Source organism: Lonchura striata, chromosome 4 (assembly GCF_046129695.1).
Source record: "Lonchura striata isolate bLonStr1 chromosome 4, bLonStr1.mat, whole genome shotgun sequence".
NCBI lineage: Eukaryota > Metazoa > Chordata > Aves > Passeriformes > Estrildidae > Lonchura > Lonchura striata.
In genome coordinates, this window is record NC_134606.1 from 29736949 (window position 1) to 29761882 (window position 24934).

At 37.6% G+C, this 24934-nt stretch overlaps 1 protein-coding gene across 13 annotated transcripts in view; it reads left to right on the forward strand.

Moving 5' to 3' along the window:
* The first annotated feature begins 8183 nt into the window (after positions 1 to 8183).
* PCM1 (pericentriolar material 1) overlaps positions 8184 to 24934 on the forward strand; it is a 41538-nt gene continuing 24787 nt past the window's right edge. For 4 of the 13 annotated variants that reach the window (XM_021537157.2, XM_077782857.1, XM_077782854.1 and 1 more), the window contains exons 1-12: positions 8359 to 8568; positions 12120 to 12239; positions 12828 to 13073; positions 14216 to 14488; positions 15002 to 15172; positions 18775 to 18952; positions 19941 to 20050; positions 20473 to 20689; positions 21897 to 22095; positions 22396 to 22575; positions 23314 to 23471; positions 23682 to 23881. In XM_021537157.2, the coding sequence (XP_021392832.2) occupies positions 12144 to 12239; positions 12828 to 13073; positions 14216 to 14488; positions 15002 to 15172; positions 18775 to 18952; positions 19941 to 20050; positions 20473 to 20689; positions 21897 to 22095; positions 22396 to 22575; positions 23314 to 23471; positions 23682 to 23881 (2028 nt within the window). In that variant the 5' untranslated portion in view covers positions 8359 to 8568; positions 12120 to 12143. Of the gene's footprint in view, positions 8296 to 8358; positions 8569 to 8974; positions 9079 to 12119; positions 12240 to 12827; positions 13074 to 14215; positions 14489 to 15001; positions 15173 to 15346; positions 15464 to 18774; positions 18953 to 19940; positions 20051 to 20472; positions 20690 to 21896; positions 22096 to 22395; positions 22576 to 23313; positions 23472 to 23681; positions 23882 to 24934 lie in introns of those variants that run through there. The other 9 variants (XM_077782853.1, XM_077782855.1, XM_077782856.1 and 6 more) reach the window with 6 other exon arrangements.

Below are 24934 nucleotides of genomic sequence, written 5' to 3' on the forward strand. Positions count from 1 at the left end.
AGACTGGAGGAGATGGTTGGCTTGAAAAATTTCAGGCACCTGTGTGAGGAAAGGGGCAGACCAAGTCTTGCCCTGGCAAGGCAACACTCTGTTCCACACACCTCATCCCTGGGCTTCATTAACAAAATACAACAGGATCATATGATAACATGGGCCTGTATTCCAGCTCCCACAGGGGCTGCCAATCCCTGGCACACCAGAGGCCATGCTCCACACCCTGTCCCTGGAGCTCCCAAAGCAGCTCCTGACTGGCTACCAGACCAGAAGTCACCTGGGCCCAGGAAAGCCAAACTGTACCTAAGCCAGAGCACAAGGCACACATATTGTCTGACCCTACCTCCCTTGGGCTTTGAATAGCTGAAACACTGCTGGAACCAGAAGTAGTGGCTATATTTGTATCTTTTATCCCCTTTGCTTTATTCTTTGCCTAATTCCCTCTTCTCAAAGTTTGAGTAACTTAAAATTGGGTGGGTTGGCATTTGCTTGTCTGAATGGGCTGAGAGTGTGCTAAGTTACTGCTTTGTGAAATGTTTTCTGTTGATTGAATGTTGTTTTCAACTTTTTGCCAAAGTTCCCTGATTTTCTGAAGTTGAACAGTAAAGTTTCTGTTGTTTTGACCTCTTGAAATATATCTTGCTGATACTTTCTGGCACACATCTGACTCAGGATACATAAAAGAATCATCATTCCTTTTAAGAAATTCACTTCGTGAGATCTGAGGCTCTATAATGTCAGAGATGTTAATGTGACCAGTAAATACTGGATGTTCTCACAGATATTCAGATATGCTGTTCTTTGAAGAGTTTGCACTGAAGAAAAGGAAAACATTGCAAGGATCATTAATAACCTCATCAAGAGATACATAGCTGGAAAGTCAAGGGAGGTGATTCTGCCCCTCTACTCCACTCTCATAGTAAGACCCCATCTGGAGTACTGCATCCAGCTCATAGGCCCCCAGCAAAGGAAAGACATGACTCTGTTGGACCAAGCCCAAAGGAGACCACAAAGATGATCAGAGGACTGGAGCACCTCTTCTACAAAGACAGGATGAGAGAGATGGGATCATTCAGCTTGGAGAAAAGGAGGAACCAGGGGGATTTCATTACAGCCTTCCAGTACCTAAAGGGAGCTTACAAGAAGGTTGGAGAGGAACTTTTCTCAAGGACATGTACTAATAGGACGAGGAGTAAGGGCTTTAAGTTGAATAAAGAACAGGTTTAGATTAGATATTAGAAAGAAATTTGTTACTGTGAGGGTGGTCAGACACTGCAACAGACTGCCCAGAGAAGTTGTGAATGCTTCATCCCTAGAAGTGTTCAAGACTGGGTTGGATGTGGCTTTGAGCAACCTGGTCTGGTGGAAGGTGTTCCTGCCTATGGGAGAGAGTTTGGAAGTAGATGATCTTTAAGGTCCCTTCCAAGCCAAATCATTTTATGATTCCATGATTGTAAAATGAGCAAATGCAAGATAATGTATTCATAATATGATTCTTTATCATTCAGACTCAAAAGGAATTGCAAGCATACAATGAGCTTTAATAATACAAGAAACCATATAGTCTTCCCTTCTGAGTTGTTACACAGGTGTTAAAAATGAGAAAAAAGTATACCTCTTTAGATTATGTGTATGATTTTTACCCAGGAAAGTTTTAAATCACCTTCAGCTGTCACTGTAGAAATATGGAAGGGTCAAAGATTGTACAATATGGTAACTGTGTTTGTCAAAATGTACTTTTATTCTATCTATTATAAATTAACTTGTTTATGCTCTTCTCTGCATTTTTTTCATTTGTGTAATGCTAAGGGCAAAATAGGGAATATGTAATATATTTCATTCTTGGACTGGCTGAGATTATGTATTTGAAAATGTGCATCCAACACTGTACATCCACCATAAAGAAATGGTCTTTCACATACCTTAAACTCTTACGATAATAAATTGAAAATTTGAAATGGAATACGATGCTTAGTTTCATAACTTAGATGCTAGGCTTTTTTTTTTTTTTTCCTGAGGGGTAAAAGCAAACAAACAAACAAACAAAACAACCCCAAAACCCATCCTGACCAGCTCTATCAAAATCATGGTGTTTGAGTAAATTTAACTTTGGGAGTTTTTTTCTGCAAACCAGCACATTATGAAATAGTAATGATGTGGGTACTCCCATACCAATATTTTGTTTCTGAAACAGAATGAAGCTGAAATAAAAGATAAGCCAAACTCAGCTTTGTGACTAAAAAACTCTGCATGTTAATGTTTTTAAAGGCAGCCTACTTTCCAAAAGTGTATATTAAAATAAAAAAAGAAAAGCTTCCCAATCTTTTAAATGTCTTCATTTTTTAGCATGCTGTCTTCAAAATGCTTGTCACAATCCTAATAAAAAGCAGTGGTAGAAATAAGTTGCAGCAAAAATACAGCAATCTATCTATAAACTTATGAGGATTTTGCCATATTTTTATATTCACCAAACATATTGCACATAGTGATCAGGGCCTATTACTGCAACCTATAGATGTGTTCTCTAAAGTATGTGATCTCTAAAACTTACATAATCACATGGTCAATTTTAAATGTTACATCAATAAAAGCAATTCTCTAATGAGACCAAGAGATAAGCAGAAAAGAACTTCTTACCTAGTCCGAAGAAACAGAATAAAGGCACCTTATTTTTTGATGTATGGATAAAATTTACAAAAATAAATCCGAGTTTTTAAATAATTGACCTCAATTTTGTTCAGTGTTCTAACAAATAGGCGCATAATTTAGTAATATCATAATCTATCATTTCACATATATAATACGGAAATCAGCAACATATCATTATCATGGATAATAAGAGCAGTAAATTCAACATATTTATATATCATTTTATCACACATCAAATATGGGAAGAAATCCCCAATTCTTATTAGAAATAAAAAATAAACAGTCCCTCCCATCTTTTTCAATTGGCAGTAGCAAAGGCAGTGTAACTAGCATAGATACATAGGAACACATCACAGAGTTGAAGACCTAACAAACATCTAGGTCTGTACACATCTTTGCAGAATACAGAAAAACAGTGAACTTAGAGAAGGCCCAGAGTAATTCTAAAAAAAAAAAAAAAAAAAGATTATCACAATAAGTTCCATTGCTGGTGTTTGTATACTATTCATCACCCTAAAAATAATAACAAATACTAATTAAACTATGTTGTGAGGAAATGTATCTGGCAAAGTGACCTGCTCCAGATATTAGTGGGAGTGCCAAGAAAAGCACATGGCCCATAATCTTCTGCCTTATTTAGAAGAACAGCTTACATATCCTACCTTCTCCTGCCTTCTTTACACAGGAAGCTTCCTGCTGGCCTCAGTTTTCCCTTTGCCCTCTTCAAAGACATCCTTCTCCTATATTCTACTTTCTGAAACATATGCAATGCCTTTGGAAAGGTGCACCAACTAATCCCTCTTCCTTGGTATTGATTAATTTAGTGCTGTTGTCCATCTGTACCAGCCCTAATCAACAGTATAATTGGAACACATAGTGCCAAATCTCTGCCACCAGAAAAAGAAAGGAACCAGCAAAGTAATTAAATTACTAATTTGACAGAAAATTTAGATAAGAAAGTTATTAAAAACCATTCAAAATTACTCTAGTTTAAATCCTTGCATATATATAGGCACGTGTGTATATAGTTATTGGACATGGAAGGCCATCATACTTGGTTACCTCCATACTTGCAAAACTGGTATCACAAAAGCAAGTATCTATTTCAAAAGCATTACTACCATATGATAAAATGCAGAACATCATGAAATTAATCAACTCTGTGTAGCTACAGTGGAATTCTTTATAAAAACTTTTTTTTATTAGAAGTCAGCACAATTGATTATGAACAAAAGGCCACATGATTATTTGGAATTTTTTCTTTTTATGGATTGGATGTTTGCTCGCAAACTGCTTAGTGGCTGTAAAATGACTCACAACTTCAGCAGATTTCTTCCCATTTAAAGAAACATAAACACGTATGAAAAAAAATATTGGGTGGCTTTGAAGAATTCACTGTAGCATTTATGTGCTATTTTAATGCTGGTAAGTCTTCAACATAACTAAAGCCATACAGTGTAGAGAAAGCATTTAGCTATGAATCTACAGGAGGGGCTGGTATAAGATACATTGCAGATTGCCAGCTGCAAAGCAAAAAAATAGGAAGAATTGACAACCTTTTTCTTCTTATAATTTGCAAATGAAACTTCTTGGTTCTGATAATTTGTCTGTGGTGGGGTCACTTATTTCTTTCATAATCTTGTTATTTGAATCAATTCAGAGATAAAAAATTATGTGGTATTCTTAAGATGTATCATAATTTTATCTTTTTCCTGCTCACTTTTGAATTTACTTATTTGTTCAATGTAGCAGATATTTAATTAATGACTCCAGAAATCTAAATAATGTGGAAGTGGCTAGACAATATTGTCATATAAAACAACCACCGAAGATATTGTGAATTAAAGGTTGTTCCTACTCACTTTTCTGAAGAATCTGCAGGTACACCTGGTTAAGTCAAATCTGTAATTTCAGTACTGAAGTATTTTGTTTCTTCTTGGATTACCTTTTGTTGGCCAAGGAATAATCTGAAGATGCTAATGGACTACAAATAGAAAAATAAGATAAATATTAGACTATGTAATTAAGAATACTCTATATCAAATATAATGTTGAATAAAACAACATAGACATCCAGATTAAACCCTTGAAAAATTGCTTGAAAATTTTTATTCCATTTCTAAAGAGTGAAATAATACTCATAACCTTGCCACATTTTGTGCTATATGGACCTCTTTTATAATAGTTTTAAAAATAGGTTTCAATGGAGTCTGACTTCAAAGAGGACAATGAGAAAAATGTGGTGTTAGGCAGGGCAGCATTGGTAATCCCAATGTATTCTGGTTGTGTGAAGTAAGTGTGTTTAATAAAACAAAACTGGTTATGTCTTGTGGATCCATCCATCACTTTATCACTTGGTCTGACTCCAGTCACTAAAATTTTCTAAAATGTAGTACCTGGAGTGCATATAACAACAAATATTAGATTGGTTAGGTAATAGCAGTACCAAGAGGATTACTTTCTGCACCCTTAAGGATGTGGAAAATGTTTACAACAGGGATTCTGTTAATTTTCCATCTGAGATTTCTCCTGGGATCTAAGTTAGCTAATACCTATCTTCCAATTATTCCTCTTTCCTTTATTTTTTCTGATGACTGTTTTGCTTGAGTAGATCATCAAAAATGGTTTCCTTTTTGTCCTAGTTTCTTTATTAGTATTAAATTGGAGAATCTTGACCAGCCTAAAGTTTGGCTTTGTGGTCTTAAATGCCTATGCCTCTCCCCTTACACTTGGTTAGCTTGTTATCAGAGCTCATAGAGATAAGTGGACGCTTCATCTTCCTATAAATCAACTTGAAACTCTTTGATTTAAAAGATTTTTCCAATCTAAAGTTATGCAAAGAGAAAAAAATACCTTTAGTATAGTAGCTTGGCAGTGCATACGTAACCATATTATAGTAGGCTGGTCATTTTAAATTTTGCAGCAAAAACCTCTTTGTCATAAAATCAGGGAAAAATGGACACCTACTGCTTGAACCACATGCACAATTAATTATTATATCTGTTTCAAGTGCTTTCAAAAATCTCTCTCCCCAGATGCTTCTCACAGCTCCTCTGTCTCAATAAAATATTAATCTTTCACTTCTTCTTGTCTCCAGTCCTTACATGCCCGTATTTTGTTTGCTTTCTTTCACTTTGGAATGATAAAGAGAAATTAACAAGATAGATACAGCCAAAAGTTGTGTAAGAAAAATATAATTACATCTCTGACATGACTTGTAATCCTAATTAAATTGGGCTATCTCAAAGATAATCCTTTCAGTTTCTGTGAGGATGCACTCATTGGCATGTTGCTGAGGGAAGTGCTTATAACAGAGACCTTTGTAGGGGGGTTTAGTTGCTGTCTGTTTAGAGGCTCTTTAGTATTGATAAAGAACTTCCCATTCCCCCCACCCCCCAAAATTTATTTAATTTTATTTAATTTAAAATACATTCTTTAAGCCATATGAATTTTGCTTCATAATCGTTCCCAAATCCTGAGATGTTATTTTTCAACAGTAGTGGAGAACCACCTACTGGAAATAATGCATCTTGCAGGGCAATCCACAATTCCTTCATGCCTGTTGTATCTTTTAGAATTCTTCATCCCAAATGGAAAATGGCTCTGAGGAGCCATTTCTAAAATAAACAAACAAAAAGAAAAGAAAACACATGAACAAGTTTGCAGCCAATTCCAGAATAGGGGCAGAAAACAAGAAGAGAACAATCATCCTCCAAATGTCAAGCAAGATTCAGAGTAATGATGCCGTAAGCTCATACTGTGCAAAAGAAAACACAGAGTTATAACATATAAGGGACTACACTAAAATACTCCATTGTTACTGAAACATACTACAGTCAATTTGGTTTTTTTTTCCTTTATGAAGTATTATTTTTTGGCAGGAAACAATAGGAATGAGAGAGATTATTTTAAGAATAAGGCACAGCAAAAAAAATTTGTAGTCAATGTACTAAGGACAGTATTTTCTCTTAAGTTCCGCCTCCAACTGCCATGCTGTGGGAGATTTGTCACTGCAACAATAGAAAGCAGCTTATCAACAGCAACACTGCCAATATTATGATGACTATCCAGACGTGATACCTGAGTTCATAAAAATAGGACATTAGTTAAAAGTATAATAAAAATGCTGATAAACTAACTTTTTTATTAGCTACAGCATTGCAGTAGAGATTGATATATATATTTTAATATATATTCATCACATAGAGAGCTTCCATCAAACTGTTGTAGATTGTTTTCAAAGTAATTTCATTTGGCGCTATACAGACAAGTAGCTCGTGGTAGAAATGGGAGAAAGATTTTGCTCTAATAGGCAGTCATGCTCATCTCTTTCACTCAGTATTGTCTAGAACTTTGGTGTGGGGGAATGTGCTGGAGATAACAAAATTACTTTTATTGAAACATCTTTATTTTTATGCTTTTCCAATCTTTTTCTAGATTACAGAAAAATAATGGGTCATTGAAAAGGATTCATGTATCCTTTTTTTTTTTTTTTTTTTTTTTTTTGCTTTAGCAAAATACAATAGTGTAAGTCCTAATATAGGAGAGATGAAGACTAACTACATTTCCATGTTGTACCAGTAGTATGTTTCTCCAACAGGATCAATTATGAGGACTATGTGAATGATAAATGCTTTTGCTTTAGAAACTCAGTGTAATGGAAATGCTGAAAATACTTGGATTTTCCATTTTGACAAGGGACCATGCCTCCAAATGAAAGTTATGTATATGATACCAGCTTCCCTGAAACAGAAATCCTGAGTGTTATCCCAGACCAGTCCCCTGAAGGACAACAGCTTCCTTGTGAGGTGAAGGGGCAGGCACTGATCTCTTCCCTGCGGTGACTGACAGGGCCTGAAGTCGCATCAGGGGGGTTTGGGTTGGAGGTTGTGGGTGCTGGGCACTGGAACAGGCTCCCCAGCAGTGGTCACAGCCCCGAGCCCGACAGCGCTGAAGAAGCGCTTGGACAATGCTCCGGGGCACAGGGTGGGACTCCAGCGTCCTGGGCAGCGCCGGAGCTGGAGCTGGGAGTCGCTCCCTACTCAGCGTATTCTGTGATTCTCTTCACTTCCGTTAAATGTCAAGCACAGCACACAGGCTTTTATGCACAACTATCGTTTTTTAAGTGCCAAAACCTCTCTATATATTTTTTCGCCAAAGGAAAGTATAAAGTAAACTCCATGCTACAAATCAAGGAGCAAAACACGCCGGAGGCTGACAGAAACAGAGTAGTCGGCACTGCTCCAAACGAGGGCAAGAACTGATCCTCGTCCACGCTTAGGGTTTCGACGTGATTTTACTCGTCTTCCAATCAGGCAAAAGCATTTCCAGAATTTATCGCCGTTTTCGTATTTTATTTTGTAAGAAAAACACGACTCTCCGCCCGCCGCAGACAGCGGCGGCTGTGCCCCAGTCCTGTCATGGGGCGGGGCCTGCCCTGAGTGGAAAACTACCATTCCCAGGAGGCACCGCCGCCGGGCCGGGGCGCGCCGCGTCCCCGCACAATGCACGCTGGGAGTTGGAGTTTCTTCGCCCACCGCTCTTCTCCTACCGCCCCGGCGGTTGCGCGGGCCCCCTCGGGCGCCCCGCGGTCCGGTCGGGCGGGGCGTGCGCAGCGGAAGGGCCTGCGCGCGCGGAGGTTGCCAAGTAACGGTGAGTGTCCGTCCGTCCCTCCGTGTCTGTATCCCTCCGCCAGGAACCGCCCCCCGCGCCCCCGGCGGAGTGGCGGCCAAGATGGCGGCGGTGGCTGAGGCAGGAACGCCGTGAGCGCCGCCGGCAGCCCCGTCCCGCCGCGTCGGGCGAAGCGAGGCCGCGCCGCTCCTCCGCTGCCCGAAGCCGAAACGTTCGTCCGGGCAGCCCGGGCCCCGCGAGTGGCGGCAGGCGGCGGAGGAGGAGCCAGGCCGGTGACCTCCCCTCCGGCGCGGGGTGAGCCGCCTTCTGCCCCTCGCGCGGCGCTCTGCCCCCTTCCCGTCCCTTTCCCCTGGTGGCGGCGGCCCGCGCGGGTGTGGGCTCGGAGGCAGGCGCGGGGCGGCGGGGAAGCCGTGCGGTAGCGGCGGGCCCTGCGGGCCGCGCCCCTCGCGCAGGGCAGGGCGCGTTGTTCGCTCTCCAAGGAGACGCCGCCGCCTTCGCGGCAGTGGAGGCGCCTTGAGCAGAGCCCGCCTACCCACGCACCCCGCGGCGCCCGGGCTTTGGCGCCGGGAAGGAGCGGGATCTCTGCCCGCCGCCCCCGGGCCAGGAGCGTCTCGCCCGCCGCAGGCAGCGAGCGGTGCGGCCGGCAGAAGCGCCGGGCCATCGCTCGCTCCGCCGGCCCTGTTGGCGGCGGCGAGCCCCGCCGGGCCTGCGCTCGGCGCCCGCCGTTGGGATCGGAGCAGGTCGGGACGGCGGAGCCTGCGGGCGCTGGAAGCTGAAGTGCCGGACACACCGCCCGTAGCCAGGGTGTGTGAGTGTGCAGCTCGTGTGAGAGCTGTCCGCTGCGGCGGGAGAGGATTTGCTCTGTTGGCTGCTCCTGTGTGATGATACTGCGTGGTTTGCTTTTAAGGAGTTAATGTCCAGTGTGGAGCGTACGTCCTAAAAAGCTAAACTTAAAAAGAAATGTTTGGCCCCGTTTTCAGCCTTTATGGTGCTGTGATAGCTCTTCAGGACTTTCTGTTTTCCATTTAATTTTTTTCACTTGTCAAAAGTTTTCTCTTTGCAGTATTAGGTGCTCTAGAGAGCCCCTGCGTTCACATGAATGCTATAGGAAAAAATTCTCAAGAGCATCTTTACTGTAGATAAAAAGCCTTTTTGAAGTACATACCTTTGATTTGCTTGAGTGTTAAGTAGTGTTTCTTCTGTGCCATCTGCATATTGCTGATACGTGTACAAAATGTTTTGACTCTTAACATGTTTTGCCTATAATTCTGCATGCTATTTGAAGTTATTATTTCTGTAGGAAGTATAGTTGAAATTCTTTTTTCTCAAATCCCTCATAAATCTCGTACGGCAGTGGACACATGCTCAAAAGCTTTTGTACAGATCCTGTGACTTGCATGAACCTGAAATTGGCAATAGGTTGCTGTAGGTAAATAGGTGGATAATGGGAAGGTAGCAAAGCTTTATAGAATATTTTTTTGTAGAAATAGCTTGTAAAGTGAAAGCAAAGAAAAAATGCATATTGGTGAAATGTGGATGTGGAGGTGGAAAGCACAGCTTCATGTGAAAGAAGAAAAAACCTAGCTGAACCTCTTTGTGTTTTTCAACTGAGTTAAAGAGGTAATATACCATCAGAGCTCTTGGACCTTAAACTTGCTTGATTATAGTTAATTTGGAGGTATATAAGACTATTATAGGAATGTTTAGAAGCTTTTTTTGGTAAGGGGATGCTTCTGTTAGAACACTTTAAAATCCACTTGCTGGAAATAATGAAGATACTGTTATTTTTGAGCTGTGTTTATCAGGGATGTTGGTGTATGCTGGGTCTCTGTGTTTGAGAGTCCTGTTATTCACAATATTCCATCTGGGGCAGTGAACTTACTTCAGAGGTAGTGAGAGTCTCCTACAGCAAAGATAGTTGAGAACAGGTTTTGTGAAAGTTTTTGAAAAAATGAATGTGAGTAGTTACTTGTATTATGTAAAGATGAATACTGCCACTTATTTTTACAGTGGAAGATAGGGAAAAAAACTACTTTTGCTATGGTTTTAGTAGAATTATATAACATGATGATGAGGAAACGGCTTACAGAACTGGACTGTAAACCCAGATGGCCTCTAATCTTCCTCATTATGCTCGGTGACATAGGTCAGGACACAGTGTCCGTTGAAATGTTGGGTCCTGCACATCTACAAAGCTGAACACTTTTTCTGTAACTGAAGATAGTTCGTTAAAATCATGACTATTTCTAAACTGATAATTACGCATTTGCTTTGAATGCTTATAAGTTTTGGCATCAGCTTCCCAGTGAACTTTTTATGGGATGTACTCTCTGGTTGCATGGCCTAGTGGGCACTTCTGTTGGGATGAAGAAGGGAGTATGAGTTCTTGTGCAGGGACAGCAGGGCATAGTTGTCAAAGCATCAGGCACTTACACCTGTTCTGGGTGTGTTCTGATTGTGGCTGTGAGATGCAGAAGCGGAATGACTCCTAACCACATTACCGTGACCTGGGCTGGCACACTGCCGAGTGGAGATGTGGTTATGGTGTAAGGAGCATGCCTGGTAGATCCTATTTCCTTTATGATTTAGTCATTGGCTGTGTTTGCATAGGAATACTGCTTTGTAAGTGTGCCTCTTGAGAGGGCTGTACTGTGGGATTTTGATTGAATCCTATACCTAAGCAAGATAGGTGTACTAGGAGAGCTTTTAAACTTAATTCGAGATTAATCTGTTTTCCTTTCTGGAACTGATTCTAAAAAACGAACAAGCTTCTTATCTACTTCCTAATCTTTAGTTTTGAATTATTTTTTCACCTGCACTCTGTGAAAATTAGAATGAAATAGTTGCAGTAAAATTATGAGAAAGTGGTTCCTATCAACTTCTATATTTTTATTTTTTCAGTTAAGCTTAGGGTTATGTCCTAACATAGTAGTGGAAATGAGCAGGAGAGAGTAAATATCTGCAAGACTTCTTTTCTTCTGCATCTGTTACAGTTCTTCATAGGTAAATTTTGTAGCTTTCTCCAGTGGAATTGTGCCAGCAGCACTTAGTAAATACAGTTAGCTATGTATTCTTCACCTTTTGGAACAGGCTAATCTAATTTTACTCTCATAAAGGAATACTTTTTCTGATCTTTCAACTTTGAAAGTTTTTTTTTAGTTCTAATGTCAAAACAAGAAATGAAAACTTCAAACATTTAAGTTGCTTTATATTGCTTAGAGTGACACTGATGGAGAGCAGCTAAGCTCTATGAAATGCACATTATTTTGTTTGGTTTTGGTAGAAACTGTAATGTAAGTGGTAGGTCATTCACTGCTTAAATAGCTTGATGAGTGGTAATGAAAGTCAAAATCCTTTTGACTTGATGACTGTTTTCCTTGTGTTTTTTTCAAGTGTGTCATTCAGTACTCTGTTTTCGATATCTCAGTATTAAAATGAATGTGAAAGTGTGACATACTGGGTCTTCAGTCACTTAATGTGCTGAAAGTGAAGGCTTTATGAATTACAAAGCAGCCTTTCTGAGCACTGTATTGTTTATTTTAAAGTGAGGACAATTGAAACCTTCAAAAAAAACCAACCCAACTTTCTTTCACAGATCATAGAGGTTTAAAAGCCCCAAACCCACAACTACTATTTATTTATTTTTTTAATGCCAGTTTCTGTGTTCTTCCCATTGATACATTTCTAGTAACAGAGCATAGTAAATGGGGAGTTTAGTTTCCTAAGCAGCTTTGTGTTTTCATCTTATAATGAATATGTAGTTGTCTTCTCGGATCATGAATCTTTAAAATTTTCTGTGTAAGCTGATTTTAATAATGCACATTTCTTTCAACTCCTTCTTATAGATTGCTTTCTATAGATCACTTGTCATGGCAACAGGAGGTGGTCCCTTTGAAGAAGGCATGAATGATCAGGATTTGCCCAGCTGGACCAATGAGAGCCTTGATGACCGGCTGAACAACACGGTAAAATTATTCTTTTCTTTTTGTTGCCATTTGATGCTGTACATTAGAACTACTAGCTAGATTTTATTAGTGGCAGGTAACAATGCAAACTCCTAAGCCTCATCATGCATGGCTTTGCATCTAGTGCAGCTTTACCTGGAAAACTTGAGGTAGATGTTAGCAAGTAATGGGTATAATTCAGAGATTGTGAGGTCTACAGAGGTATTTATGGAAAGCATTTTGGGTAATTGAAGTGGATAGACACAAAAGCATAGTAGGTGACAGGAAAGTGAAAACTATAATTTAAAAAGTTCTGAACTCCTGAAAGTGAAAGAGTCCCCAGCAAAGAAATAAAATAGAACTTGAACTTCATTTGAAGTTAATTTAATGCATTTAACATTTTCTGCCAAGCTATTTTTAATTATGCAGTAGAGAAAATTTTATTTTGTAAAGTGATGTTTCCTCTAGAAAACTTAGAGCTTATTTCAAGGTGGCTTGCTATTTTTACTTCTAAAATGGAAGTAAACTCTGTCGCAGAATGCAAACATTTCCTTTTTTGTCTGTGTGGATTATAAATATGATTTTTTCTTCTCTCTCCTTCCTGTTAAGGACTGGAGAGGTCAACAGAAGAAAGCAAACAGGTCTTCAGAGAAAAACAAGAAAAAGCTTAGTGGGGAAGGTGAAACAAGACTTACTAATGACATATCTCCAGAGTCTTCACCTGGAATGGAACGACGCAAGACCAGAACTTCTCATAGCTTTCCTCATGCTCGATACATGACTCAGATGTCTGTTCCAGAGCAGGCTGAACTAGAAAGGCTTAAACAAAGAATAAACTTCAGTGATCTGGATCAGGTTTGTATGAATACTAGCTCCCACTAGAAATGTGATTCCAAAATGTATTCCGTTATCTATTAATAAAGTGACAGATGAGTAAAGAATCCTTTCATAAGGGATCAAGGTAAAAAAAAAAAAAAAAAAAAAAAAAAAAAAAGGCACCATGACAACCAAATCAAAATCCTGGTTTTGAACTTAAGAAAATAAAGGAACATTCAGGACTGTGGCTTTCCTCTGTTTGTGTGATAGCTGTCTCTACTTTCTTGCTCTCGGCCATTAACAAATTCCTGTGTCCTCAAAGCAGTATTTCTTACTCATCATACTTGTGTGCTACTTGAAAATAGCTGTTACCTTATTCTGAAAGTCTGTTCTTGAACTTCCAGTTTGTGATCCTGAACATTGTTACCCTTGTAGATTAAGCAGAGGAGTGTCATTAAAAACTGCTTCTCAGTAGAGTAGAGAACGTTATGGCACAAATTCTTGAGCCATAACTACTTTTTTTGAAATACAGCACATTCATCCTTCCCTCATCCAAAACTAAGGAAAAGTATGAGAGATTGATTCTTTTGGAACAAGGCATAAGTTTGTGTTAACAATTTCAAAACATAGGCTTCATCTTTACCAAAGGTTGTTGCTAACTTCTTTGGTTGTGAAGATTCTTTTCAATGTGATTCATTGTGTTGACTTACAGTTTAAAGGCTGGGCATAACTTCCTCCTCAAATGTATGTTAGGGCAACATGTTGCTATTCACAAGGTTTTAAAGAAAAGCTGAAGTTCTGAGCTATTATGTTCTGTACAGGAATATGTTGCTCTTTTATTACTGTTCTTTTCTCAAATGTACCTGGAGAAGTAGAATGCTTTTTGCTACAGTAAAGGTCGAGGTCACAGCAAAAATAAGGAATTAAATTCTGAGAAACTACAGAATGTTTTTGGTTCTCATTGTTCTGGGAGGATGGATTTGCTTTCTGAAAACTTAGTGGCAAAAAATTATTGGCACTGTCTTCAGCTAACTTTTGGCCAACTGGTGACTGATTAGGTAACTTTAAAATCAGTCTAATAATACTGTAGAAATAATAATGCAAGCAGGGAAAAGAAGCAGTGTTGAGGACATATTGAATGAAAAAATAAAGCAATTGTTCTTTCTTTTGTTTGTATATAGAGAAGCATTGGAAGTGATTCTCAAGGCAGGGCAACGGCTGCTAATAACAAACGTCAACTTAATGAAAACAAAAAACCATTCAACTTCCTGTCACTGCAGATTAACACTAACAAAAGCAAAGATCCTGCCTCAGGTTCCCAAAAAAAGGAAGGTGGGGTATCAGCGCAGTGTAAAGAGTTGTTTGGTGCTGCTCTAAGCAAGGATTTCTTGCAAAATTGTCAAGTGTCTGCTCAAGAAGATGGAAGGGGAGAACAAGCGATGGACAGTAGCCAGGTATTTATACAACTATAAAGTGTACAAAATATTGACTCTCAATCTTCAGTGCTGCTTTCTAAATTTCTTCAAAGTATTAATCTTTATTGGAAATATTTAACTTCCTACTCTTCTGGAAATTGAAGACAATGTGAAACCAAACTTAATCATCTATTGTTCTTTAGAAATCTGCTTGTTGGTAACAGAAGTAACAATAATTTTCATTTTAGAGGTTCATTCCCTTTTATATGGCTCCAGAAAGTTCTCTCACAGTTGACTGTTTTCCTATGTTGATGAGCTCAGTTGTGTTTTAGCCTGTGTTGACCAGAAGCTGTGCTTCGGCCTTGCAACTTCCCGCATGCATAAATCTATCCGTATAAAGGCTGTTGACTTTTAACCACTTGTGGAAGAGCGCTCAGAGGAGTGAAAGTACTAACATATCCCCCTTTCATTACTCCTTTGCTGTTCCTATCGCTGTGTCTTGTGCATTGCAGTTGTAGCTGAATGCATTCAGTAACTTCAGTGTCTTTGCAGATTGTGAGCAGACTAGTTCAGATTCGCGACTATATTGCTAAGGCCAGCTCCATGCGGGATGATCTTGTAGAGAAAAATGAAAGATCGGCCAATGTTGAGCGTTTATCACACCTTATAGATGACCTTAAAGAGCAGGAGAAATCCTATCTGAAATTTTTGCAAAAGATGCTTGTAAGTTTGAGAACATAATATGTTTGTTTCTGCACTGTAAGCTTTTTTTAGGAGTTGACCGTTTATGTTTTGATGGTGCTACTGAGATTGTTGATTTTGGTATGTAGTACCGTCCATAATTCATTTTTACTGCCCCCTATATAGCTTTTGATTTGTGCCAATGAAATATTTCAGGCTAGAGAAAATGAGGAGGATGATGTTCGGACTATAGATTCAGCTGTGGGATCTGGTTCTGTAGGTGAGAGCACATCGCTAAACATTGATGTGCAGTCTGAGGCTTCAGATACCACGGTAAGCTGCCTTTTAGCAATTGAGGTAGAAATGAGGGCTTCATTTTGGTTTTATCATGGGTCTTATAGTGTCATAATCTGCAGTTCAGCTGAAAAATAATAAATCCCCAAGCACTCTGTTCAGGAGGTGTCCATGCATGTGTGGTTTTATTTTTTTAATTTGAAAAAAAAGGTAACGATTCTGTCACAATAGCAATCTGAAGAATCTTTTGAATCTTTTATTCTTTCTTCAAAGCACAATGAAGAGTTAAATGTGTACTTTGGCAGAAAGTTGAGTCACTTGTAGGAAGAAATACCTTTCTATGCAATTTTCATCCCTAGGTTTGTTTCTGTTAATGGGAAAAATTTTTGGGTGTTGGGTGAGGGGAGAGTTAGAAATGTATCATTAGTAGGCCATTGTCCAAGCATCTTTCTAGTGATAAGATAGACGTAACACACAAGTTTCTCTCATTTTTTGGAAAGCTGGGCACCTCTTCAGAAAATGTATTCTGAATTTAGCACTGAGATAAACAGTCCAATCTTTTTTCTATTTATTAAAGCTTTTTTTTTAACATGATAAAACACATCTTGTAGTAGATACAAAAGCATTTTAATGACTTAAGTTTTGTGTCTTCCTTTCTATTACACTGAGGAAAAGTACCAGAGAGCAGGTACTCTTTCTGGCAAGTTAGCACACTGAATGTCCTATGGATAAGGAGAATTTACTTGCTTGGAAATAAAACAGTTAAAACATTAGGAAGCTTTTGTAATTATTTTTAGCTTTATAAGAACTCCTTCTATCTCTGTAAGGAAATAAAATTATAGACATGGAAGATGCAGTTTAAACTTAAAAAAATAAATTTAGAAAATACAGAAAAAGGTATGCTTTTTAAAAAGTGTCCATGTAAACTCACATTTGTCTCAATATTTGCAAAATTTGTGCTTAAGTTTTTTGTTTGGCTCTTAATTTTGCACCTAAGTGCTCTTTACATGCAGCTTGAATATTTTACATGCAGAGTGCACACTTCTGTTTGTATAATGTTGATTTCTATATGGAACTTTATTGTTGTGGAAATTTGAAAAATGACTAAAAATGTCTTCACTCTTTAGCAGATCTTACTAGATACTAGTTTTCATTATTTGACAAGATAAAGTGGGTAGGTTTGTAACTTAAAAATGCATGCTAAGTTGGAGCACATTTTAAAATCTAACATACTAAACTATTCGATACAGGAGGTATCTTTTAGTTTGAGTTGTCGGCCCCGCATTGAGGACAAACTAGGGAATTCAGCTTCACAAGAACAGGTTACAGACATTGATGTTACACCAAGCCCTAAAGGGAAATGTGAGAGAGCTGCTCTGAATGACAGGGAAATCTGGCCTTGTGGGATTAATAGCCAGGATCATGGATTGCTTTCCAAGGTACACTTCAAAATGTTACTTTAACCTCAAATAGGGTTTATACAGGCTAGTCTTCCCCATTCCCCCATCTCCCTTCATTGCTTCAAATGTACTTGATACTTACAGTGAATGTTCCCACTGGATTGCTTATCTGTATCCAGCTGTCTTTTCACTGAATTAGTCTTTGGCTAGAATGTTTTTCTTTGAATAGAAATGTTTCACAACTTTTTCTTCTGAATTGTTAGCACTGAAGTTAGCATTGATGTAACTCTGTTCAGCAGGTGTTCTGATTTTATGTAGATAATCTAAGTTTTGTTGTTCCCTTCTTTGGAAAACATACTGTAAATGTGACTTTCAGACACTTGTTATGGTTACGTTGATAGTCAGCCAATGCACATTTAAACTAATACCAAATAGAGAAGACAAATTAGAAATTAGTAGCCTTAACTTGTTCCACAAATGTTTTTCTGTAATTATTTATATAACTATTTGGTTGGAAGGGGAAAAGCTTTCAAAGGGTGCAGTGTCTAAAATGGTTTTTTTTTACCCATTATGAGCTTTTTTATATCATTGTCTTTCCTGTGATTTAATTTTTTAGAAGTCTTATATTCAGTCATTTTTTCCCCTAAAATAAAAGGCTTTAATGTTTTGTCAAGCTTACTAGTCTAAATGTAGAACTAATATTGAAACATTTGTTAATGCAGTTTTCATGAACTGAAGCAATTTGGTACTTTAGATAAAGCTTGGATTATTTAATAGGTGATTGCGGCTGAGACATGTATCTTTATTCCATTTCTTCCCCTTGTTCCTTCCTGTGCTGGTTTCAGTGTGTGATCTATTTTGCCTCTACTCTGCTGTTTATATGAAAGGTGAGAGTGTAACAGCAATCATCAGTGTTAGCTGCAGTGCATCTTTTAGTGACACTTTCAGGAGTTTAGAATTCTGGATGTTTTCACCTTTCTCTGCTGGAAAGTTGAGCATTCCTTAGTACCCAGATACCTTAGTTAATAAGATGCCTGCTTCCATTCTGACATTTGATGCAGAGTATTTGGACTGAATTTTCTAGTTTAGAAACTTAACACTATGTGGATAGAAGATTATACTTTCAAGTTAGTAGTGTTCTTTGTAAATGCTTGTTATTTTCCCTTATTTCATGTGCAAAGTGCAATTATGCAGCTTCAGAGAGGATCAGGATCTTAACTGTGGATGTCTCATTAAAATAATTAATTTGAGTAAAAGTTTTAGTGCAAATCTCCAGCTCCTAATTAGCATAGGATGAGGAAAATAACTGAGTTTTAATATATTTTAACTGCTCAGCATGCTTTCATTCTGTCAGAATTATTTCAAAATATTGGTTGAAAACAATGTAGGCAGGGTCTATGCATGTTTTTGTTATGAAATTGATTTACCCAAACCTGGCATATTCTAGTATCAATGCCATAAATACAGCACATAGAACTAAACATATTATAGGCTAGAAATGAGTTACTGCTCAAAACATTCTTCTGAAAATTCTAGAGATTTTAGGCTAGTAAATCAATTGCCATCTTGTGTTTTATGTAGCTCCATGATGCAATGCCTTATCTTGCTTACCTTTAGGAGTCTTAAAGGTTAATACCCTCAGTTATGACTTAAAAGACAGAGGGAAGCTTGGGTTAGTCTTTGGGTCACATTAGGGCAGCCAACTGGCTTTGTAAAGAAAAAGAAAACTTAAACCCTCCGGAGCTATAAGCATGTAGTACAGGCTTCTTCCTGTTGGATGTATGAGGTTTATTTTTAGATAAAGGCCTATCAGAAAGGTGAAGCTGTTCCATTTTTCCATTAACCAGGCTGTTAATTTACATGCAAGTTGTTCTTGCTTTGACACTTCTTTTACTAGTTCCCAACAGGTAAATGGTTGTATTTATGGTAATGTTGCTCCATCTTTTGCAGGCCAGAGATCCTCAACAGGAAGCTAAAGAGGAGTTGGAGAACTTGAAGAAACAGCATGATTTATTGAAAAGAATGCTACAACAGCAGGAGGAATTAAAGGCTCTTCAAGGGAGACAGGCAGCTCTTCTTGCTTTGCAGCATAAAGCAGAGCAAGCCATTGCTGTCCTGGATGATTCTGGTATGTGAAATGATGGTGTCTCTTATATCATGTTAGCATGCTGACTGAATGGTTAAAGCTGGAATTGTGAAATACACATTGAAAATGTTTTTTTAATTGCAAAGCCTCTTTCTGAAGAGTTGACAATGTAACATTATAAAATGATGGGTCATTTAAAAACTCAGAGCTGATTACTGTGGTTTACCTGTAAAATCCCAGAAGTGTAGGCTTTTCTCCTAAGAATTGGTCTACTCAATGTTAAGATTCAAATTCAATTTATGGCAAAATAAATGTTTTCAAAATTTGAAAACAGTGAAACTTTACTGTTTGTGTAATGAAGTCATAATCTCTGGGGGAAAATAAATAATATTTGTGTTTGACTTTTCTTATGAGCTATTGGTTTATATTGGGGGAAAATAGGAAGAATTACTTGGGTCTTTCAACTGCCAGTTGCATATGTAGTATTGTTTGAATATGAATTTTTGAGGCAGAGGCAAAAAGCTTTCTTTTAAATTTATTTCTCTCAAAGCTTTTTGTAGAACGAACTTCCAAGACTCCAGTTGCAGATGTAAATATTGCAACTTACACCATTATGAAAGCTTGGTGTCTCGTTAATTTATTATTTTGAGAAAAGGAAATTACCTCCACTGTTGTCAGTTTAGCTATATTAAATAATTGTAGTTTTATTTCTGATAAGTTTCTATCAGCCTTAGACAAATTGGTTGCTTTCATTTTGCTCTGAACTTTTTAGCAAAACACAGAGCAAGCCTGAAGTCCCTTTTTTATGGTCCTTTACAAAGCAGCTCTGAGTTGTCTTGTTAGTATTTTTGTAGCAGAAGCCGTCTTTCAAGAGTAAAAGTGGTGGAAAGGACACAAAATTAAAAATACGTGCTGTATTTTTAGAGGGTCAGTATATTGATGTTGCTAAACCACACATTTTTATTTAAATAGCCTTTATTTCATTGCTGTGGAAAAATATTTATATTTCCCCCTTTTTCTGTATGCCCAGTTGTAACAGAAACTACAGGTAGTGTTTCAGGAGTGAGTCTTACATCAGAACTGAACGAAGAATTGAATGACTTAATTCAACGCTTTCACAACCAACTTCATGATTCACAGGTTAGTCCTGAGATGGTACCGTATAGATTTTGCCACTATCAGTTTTTATTCTGTTTACCAGTGCAGTTCAGTGTTTGTTTTGCTCATCTGTATTTGCTAGTGAATTTATCAGAGTTGCCCCCAAACTGAAAAACTCAGCAAACTTGAAAATTCATAGGGGTTATTAACTGACTGATCTATGCTTTGAGTCTCATGGGTTTCCATGGAGGTCTAGAGTTGCTTTACTGCAATTTAATTATTAACTCCATATATTATTGGAATGTCATTAGAGTGTTTTCAGTATATTTCCCTTTGTAATACTCTTTGCTTTGGTGTTGATTCTGGTGCTGCGTATTGAAGGTCCATAAGAAAACTTCTTGTTTCTTACAATTTATTTACCTTTTATTGTAGTACTCTGAATAAAATGGAATTACTCTTTTTAGACACAGTCTGTGCCTGACAATAGAAGGCAAGCAGAAAGCCTTTCACTTACCAGAGAGATTTCACAAAGCAGAAACTCTTCAATGTCTGAACACCAGTCAGATGAGAAGACACAGCTTTTTAACAAGATGCGAATGTTGCAGGGTAAAAAGCAAAAGATGGACAAACTATTAGGAGAACTTCATACACTTCGTGACCAGCATCTAAATAACTCTTCCTGTAAGTCAGTATAGACAGAACTGTATTTTTGTCATGAATACCATGTTTTTAATGTGCATGTTTTGTAACATTGTCTTTCAGATTGCACTTGGTCAATGAAATACAGGTGATAAAAACTGTGCTGGGGCAATATTAATGTAAATGGTGTTAATGCTGTGTAAGTTTCTGTCTTAACGAAAAACTCTATAATTAATGATGATGAGTGTCTATTAGCACTTTGGTTTATAACACTGAAGATGACTAATATGAGGATGTGATGAATTTTTTTTTTCAAGGCTTGTCTGTGACACATCTGGCTTGTGAAAAAAAGAGCCATATTAACTTGAACTTTGTGTGTTTTTATCACAGTATGTCTGCATTTGTGTACTCGGCACTTCATGTGTTAGTAGCTTTAGGACTATATGGCTGTAGTCCCTCTCTGTCAAAAGCCTTTCGTGTGCACTCATGGCAGGGACTTCAATCACAGACCATTCTAGAGGGCCTTACATGTCTGACTGGTCTAGAGCTTTGGACTTTCCTTTTAATGGCTTTGTGCTCTGCTTATCGATGCAGACCTGTTCACTTGCTCCTCTCGCTCTCTGTTTCTAACAATGCATTTGTACTGGTGATGTTTGTCCTGTGGTTGAAAACTTCTGAGGGGTGATCACAGCATATTTTGGTTATTATTGAGAAATGAGGCCTTGAAGTATGCACTTGGAGAAGGACATGCTGATTTAATAGTTATGTTACTGTACTTGTTTTTCTATATGTATTTAATGCATATAATATGAACATATTGGGATATGATTTCATGTAGCTGGAAGAAGCAAAAATGGACAAAAATCTTAGCAGAGATGAAAAAATTGCTAGGATTTTTCTTTTGATCAAAATTCTAAAATGTTAAATTTATATAAAAAGGAAATGTAGCCCTAAGTAAAATCTTGAAAAATCTGTATGGGCAGATTCACAGAATGAAAGCTTCTGCTTCTGACATTTGATAAAGCTAAAAGGGAATAACTGAAATCTTGTTTACAAAAGCCACCTTATTACTCACTGTCTATTGACATTGCATGCAATGAAACTTAAGAAAAAACGTTTTGCTTTGCTAAGGAAAGAAGTTATTAACTGCTGTTTTGTGTATTGATAATCTGTCATTATTTTAAAACAATTCAGTTAAGCAGATTCCTTATTATGAATTGTTCACATAAGCTGTATTTCTTTTCTGTAGTTTTTCCTGCTTCAGGTTCTCCTCAAAGGAGTGTTGATCAAAGAAGTACAACTTCAGCTGCTTCTGGTCCTGTAGGCATAGCGACTGTTGTCAATGGTGAAACAAATAGTCTGGCATCTGCTCCCTATCCTCCTGATTCCCTGGTTTCTCAGAATGAGAGTGAAGAGGATGAAAATCTAAATCCAACAGAAAAGCTTCAGTAAAAGTTCTTTAATTTTTTTCCAGTCTTTGCTTTAGTAACTTGGCATGTTACTTTTTTAATAAGTTTCGTGTTAAGTAACTATTTCCATTTTTTGATCTACCTAATTTAGTATTACAGACTACTTAGTAAGCAATCCAATACAGTTAACTGAATTGAGAGCTTCAAGTGTGAAGTTCTTATAGCTTGGAAACTGGCAGTAAACTCTAAGAACTTTAAAGCACATATATTCTTTTTAACTCTTCATAGATGAGTATAATATGGCAAAACAGATTAAATACTCTTTTTTTTCCTCCTCAGGAAGCTAAATGAGGTTCGTAAGAGACTGAATGAGTTACGTGAGTTAGTTCACTACTATGAGCAGACATCTGATATGATGACAGATGCTGTAAATGAAAACACTAAGGAGGAGGAAGAAACAGAAGAATCAGAAAGTGATTCTGAGCATGAAGATCCACAGCCTGTTACAAATATTAGGTTGTTGTATTTTTTGTTATCCAAAGTCTTTGTAGCTGAGTTTTTGCTTCAGGAAACCTGAAATACTTTGAGTCAACCAGAAGTAATTTAAATCTGTGCTTATTACATTAACAAAATTACAGGTTTTTTTTAATTTGAGGTAACTGTTACACAGATGTCTTGTAATTATCTAATCCTTGGTGTCTTATTTATTTAGATAAGTGTGAACATTTAGAAAATCGCTATAAGACTTCAAAAATCTGTAATTCCTTTGGGTTTAAGCACTGAATTATGTGTATGGACTTTCACTAGAAGGTTACAGTCTTAGATTAGAGAATTAGAGTAAAAACCCTTAAGTTTACAGGGGCATTGATAGCTATAGTCTGGCACCTGTGTGCATTGAGGATCTTCACCTGGTAGAAATGAACAGTCAGTTAGCTATGCATCATATAAAGCTTCTATAATGTAGACATATACATGTAAGACCTAATGTATTGTTGCAGATCTAGCAGGGCATAATTTAAAGCTGCTTTGATTGTTTTAAAAAAAAGTAATCTGTTGGAGAGATGAATATGGAAAACTTCCCAATGTCTGGATGGATTTTATATGGAGTTGAAGTTTGTTTGGGGGTTTTGTTGGGTTTTTTTAGGGAGAGGGGTCAGAACACCTATTTGTAAAAAAGCTAGGTAGAAGAAGACTAAAGTAAAATTGTATCCATACCAGTTTTTAAAAAGTTAACATGAGTAATTTATTTCACCATAGAAACCCTCAAGGAATCAGTAGTTGGAGTGAAATAAATAGCAACTCAAATGTACAGTGTGGAACTAATAACAGAGATGGAAGACATCTTAATACAGACTGTGAAATAAACAACCGATCTGCTGCTAATATAAGGACTCTAAAAATGTCTTCTGCTTTAGGTATGTTCTAAAATCTTGCAATAGTTTTACTTCTTAGTACAAATAACTCTGATAGCTGCACAGAGTTTTGGAGATCCTTGTTCGATGAGCAGAAATTTCAAGAGCCTTATCATTAAGCTATTACTTTTCTAATGCCCAGTAATTACAGTGGACTTCAGAAGTTCAGTAATATCTTTGGTATGTTTTGTTTCCTCCTCTCCCTGTTTCCAGACTGCCATAATAGGGAGAATCTACCCCAGGGTGAAGATGATGAAGTGGAAGAAGATCGAGTTAGTGAAGATTCCATGTCTAGTCACAGAAGCAGCCTGGCTGATATGGCTGGAGATGCAGAGTTTGAGCAGAAGATCAATAGGCTTATAGCTGCAAAACAGAAGCTTAGACAGTTACAAAACCTTGCTGCTATGGTGCAGGTATGTTACAAATATAAACTTGTGCACAAAAATTTAGCATTTGCTGTTTCATGTTATCTGTACCTTCTGATAGGGAAAAATTGCTTAATGCAACATGTAAAATACTTATTTATAGTCTAGAGAAAAAGAGATACTGTTTGATTTTTTTGATTTCAAAGGTGCTACTTCTGAGGTTCAGTTCAGGAATTTTCTTGGAGGATGCTAGCCTAAGAGAACAGTGGTCTTTATATTTAACCTTAGCACTGGTTTACAAAATACAATCCAAGAAGTAGATCGGTATTATTTTTTAAAATATTAGACATTTTTAACATTATACTGAACATTCAATATGTTTAGGTTTTTGAACCGTAGGTTCAATCAACAAGGAACATTTTTCATTAAAATCTTTGGATGTTGCAAAATATTTGACTTGAAGTATTTTGGTTTGGAGGCAGTGGTTTTGTTTATTTTGAGAGTTTTGAGGCCCAGCTATAAGTTGGAAGTGTTTTTAATTTAGAATATCTCACGCTGATTTAGTGATGTTAGCAGCACAATGTCATGGATCTAATGTCCCTTCAGAATGCTCACATTCGAGCACCATCTGCTGCAATGTCTGCATACTGAATGCACATAGGTGTATCAGAAATAAAAAGGCTTTATGTGAGAACTTTAAAATCAAGCTCAGTTGGAACTTATGTTTTACAATAGCAACAATATAAACACAATATTGTTATATCAAGATAATACTCCTGTATTATTTGTCAGCATCTAGATCAGTGTTGGTTTTTATCATCACTATAGAGGTGCTAACTGTCCAGTGGTATAAATCAGAATTGGAGATGATTCAGCAGCTTCCTTGATAAATGGCCTAATTAATGGCATATCTTCAATCATCATAATTCCAAGGCTTGTTATGTGTATGTAATCTCAGCAAAGATACAGTAGGTCTGTGAGCTGTGTCATTCTTGGTCACCAGTGATCTCTCCTGTTCGGCAGAGTCTTTATGAAAAATGATTACATTGGAAAAAAAAAGCAGCAGTGGCTACAGCTTTCATACAGAAATTATGAAAAAAA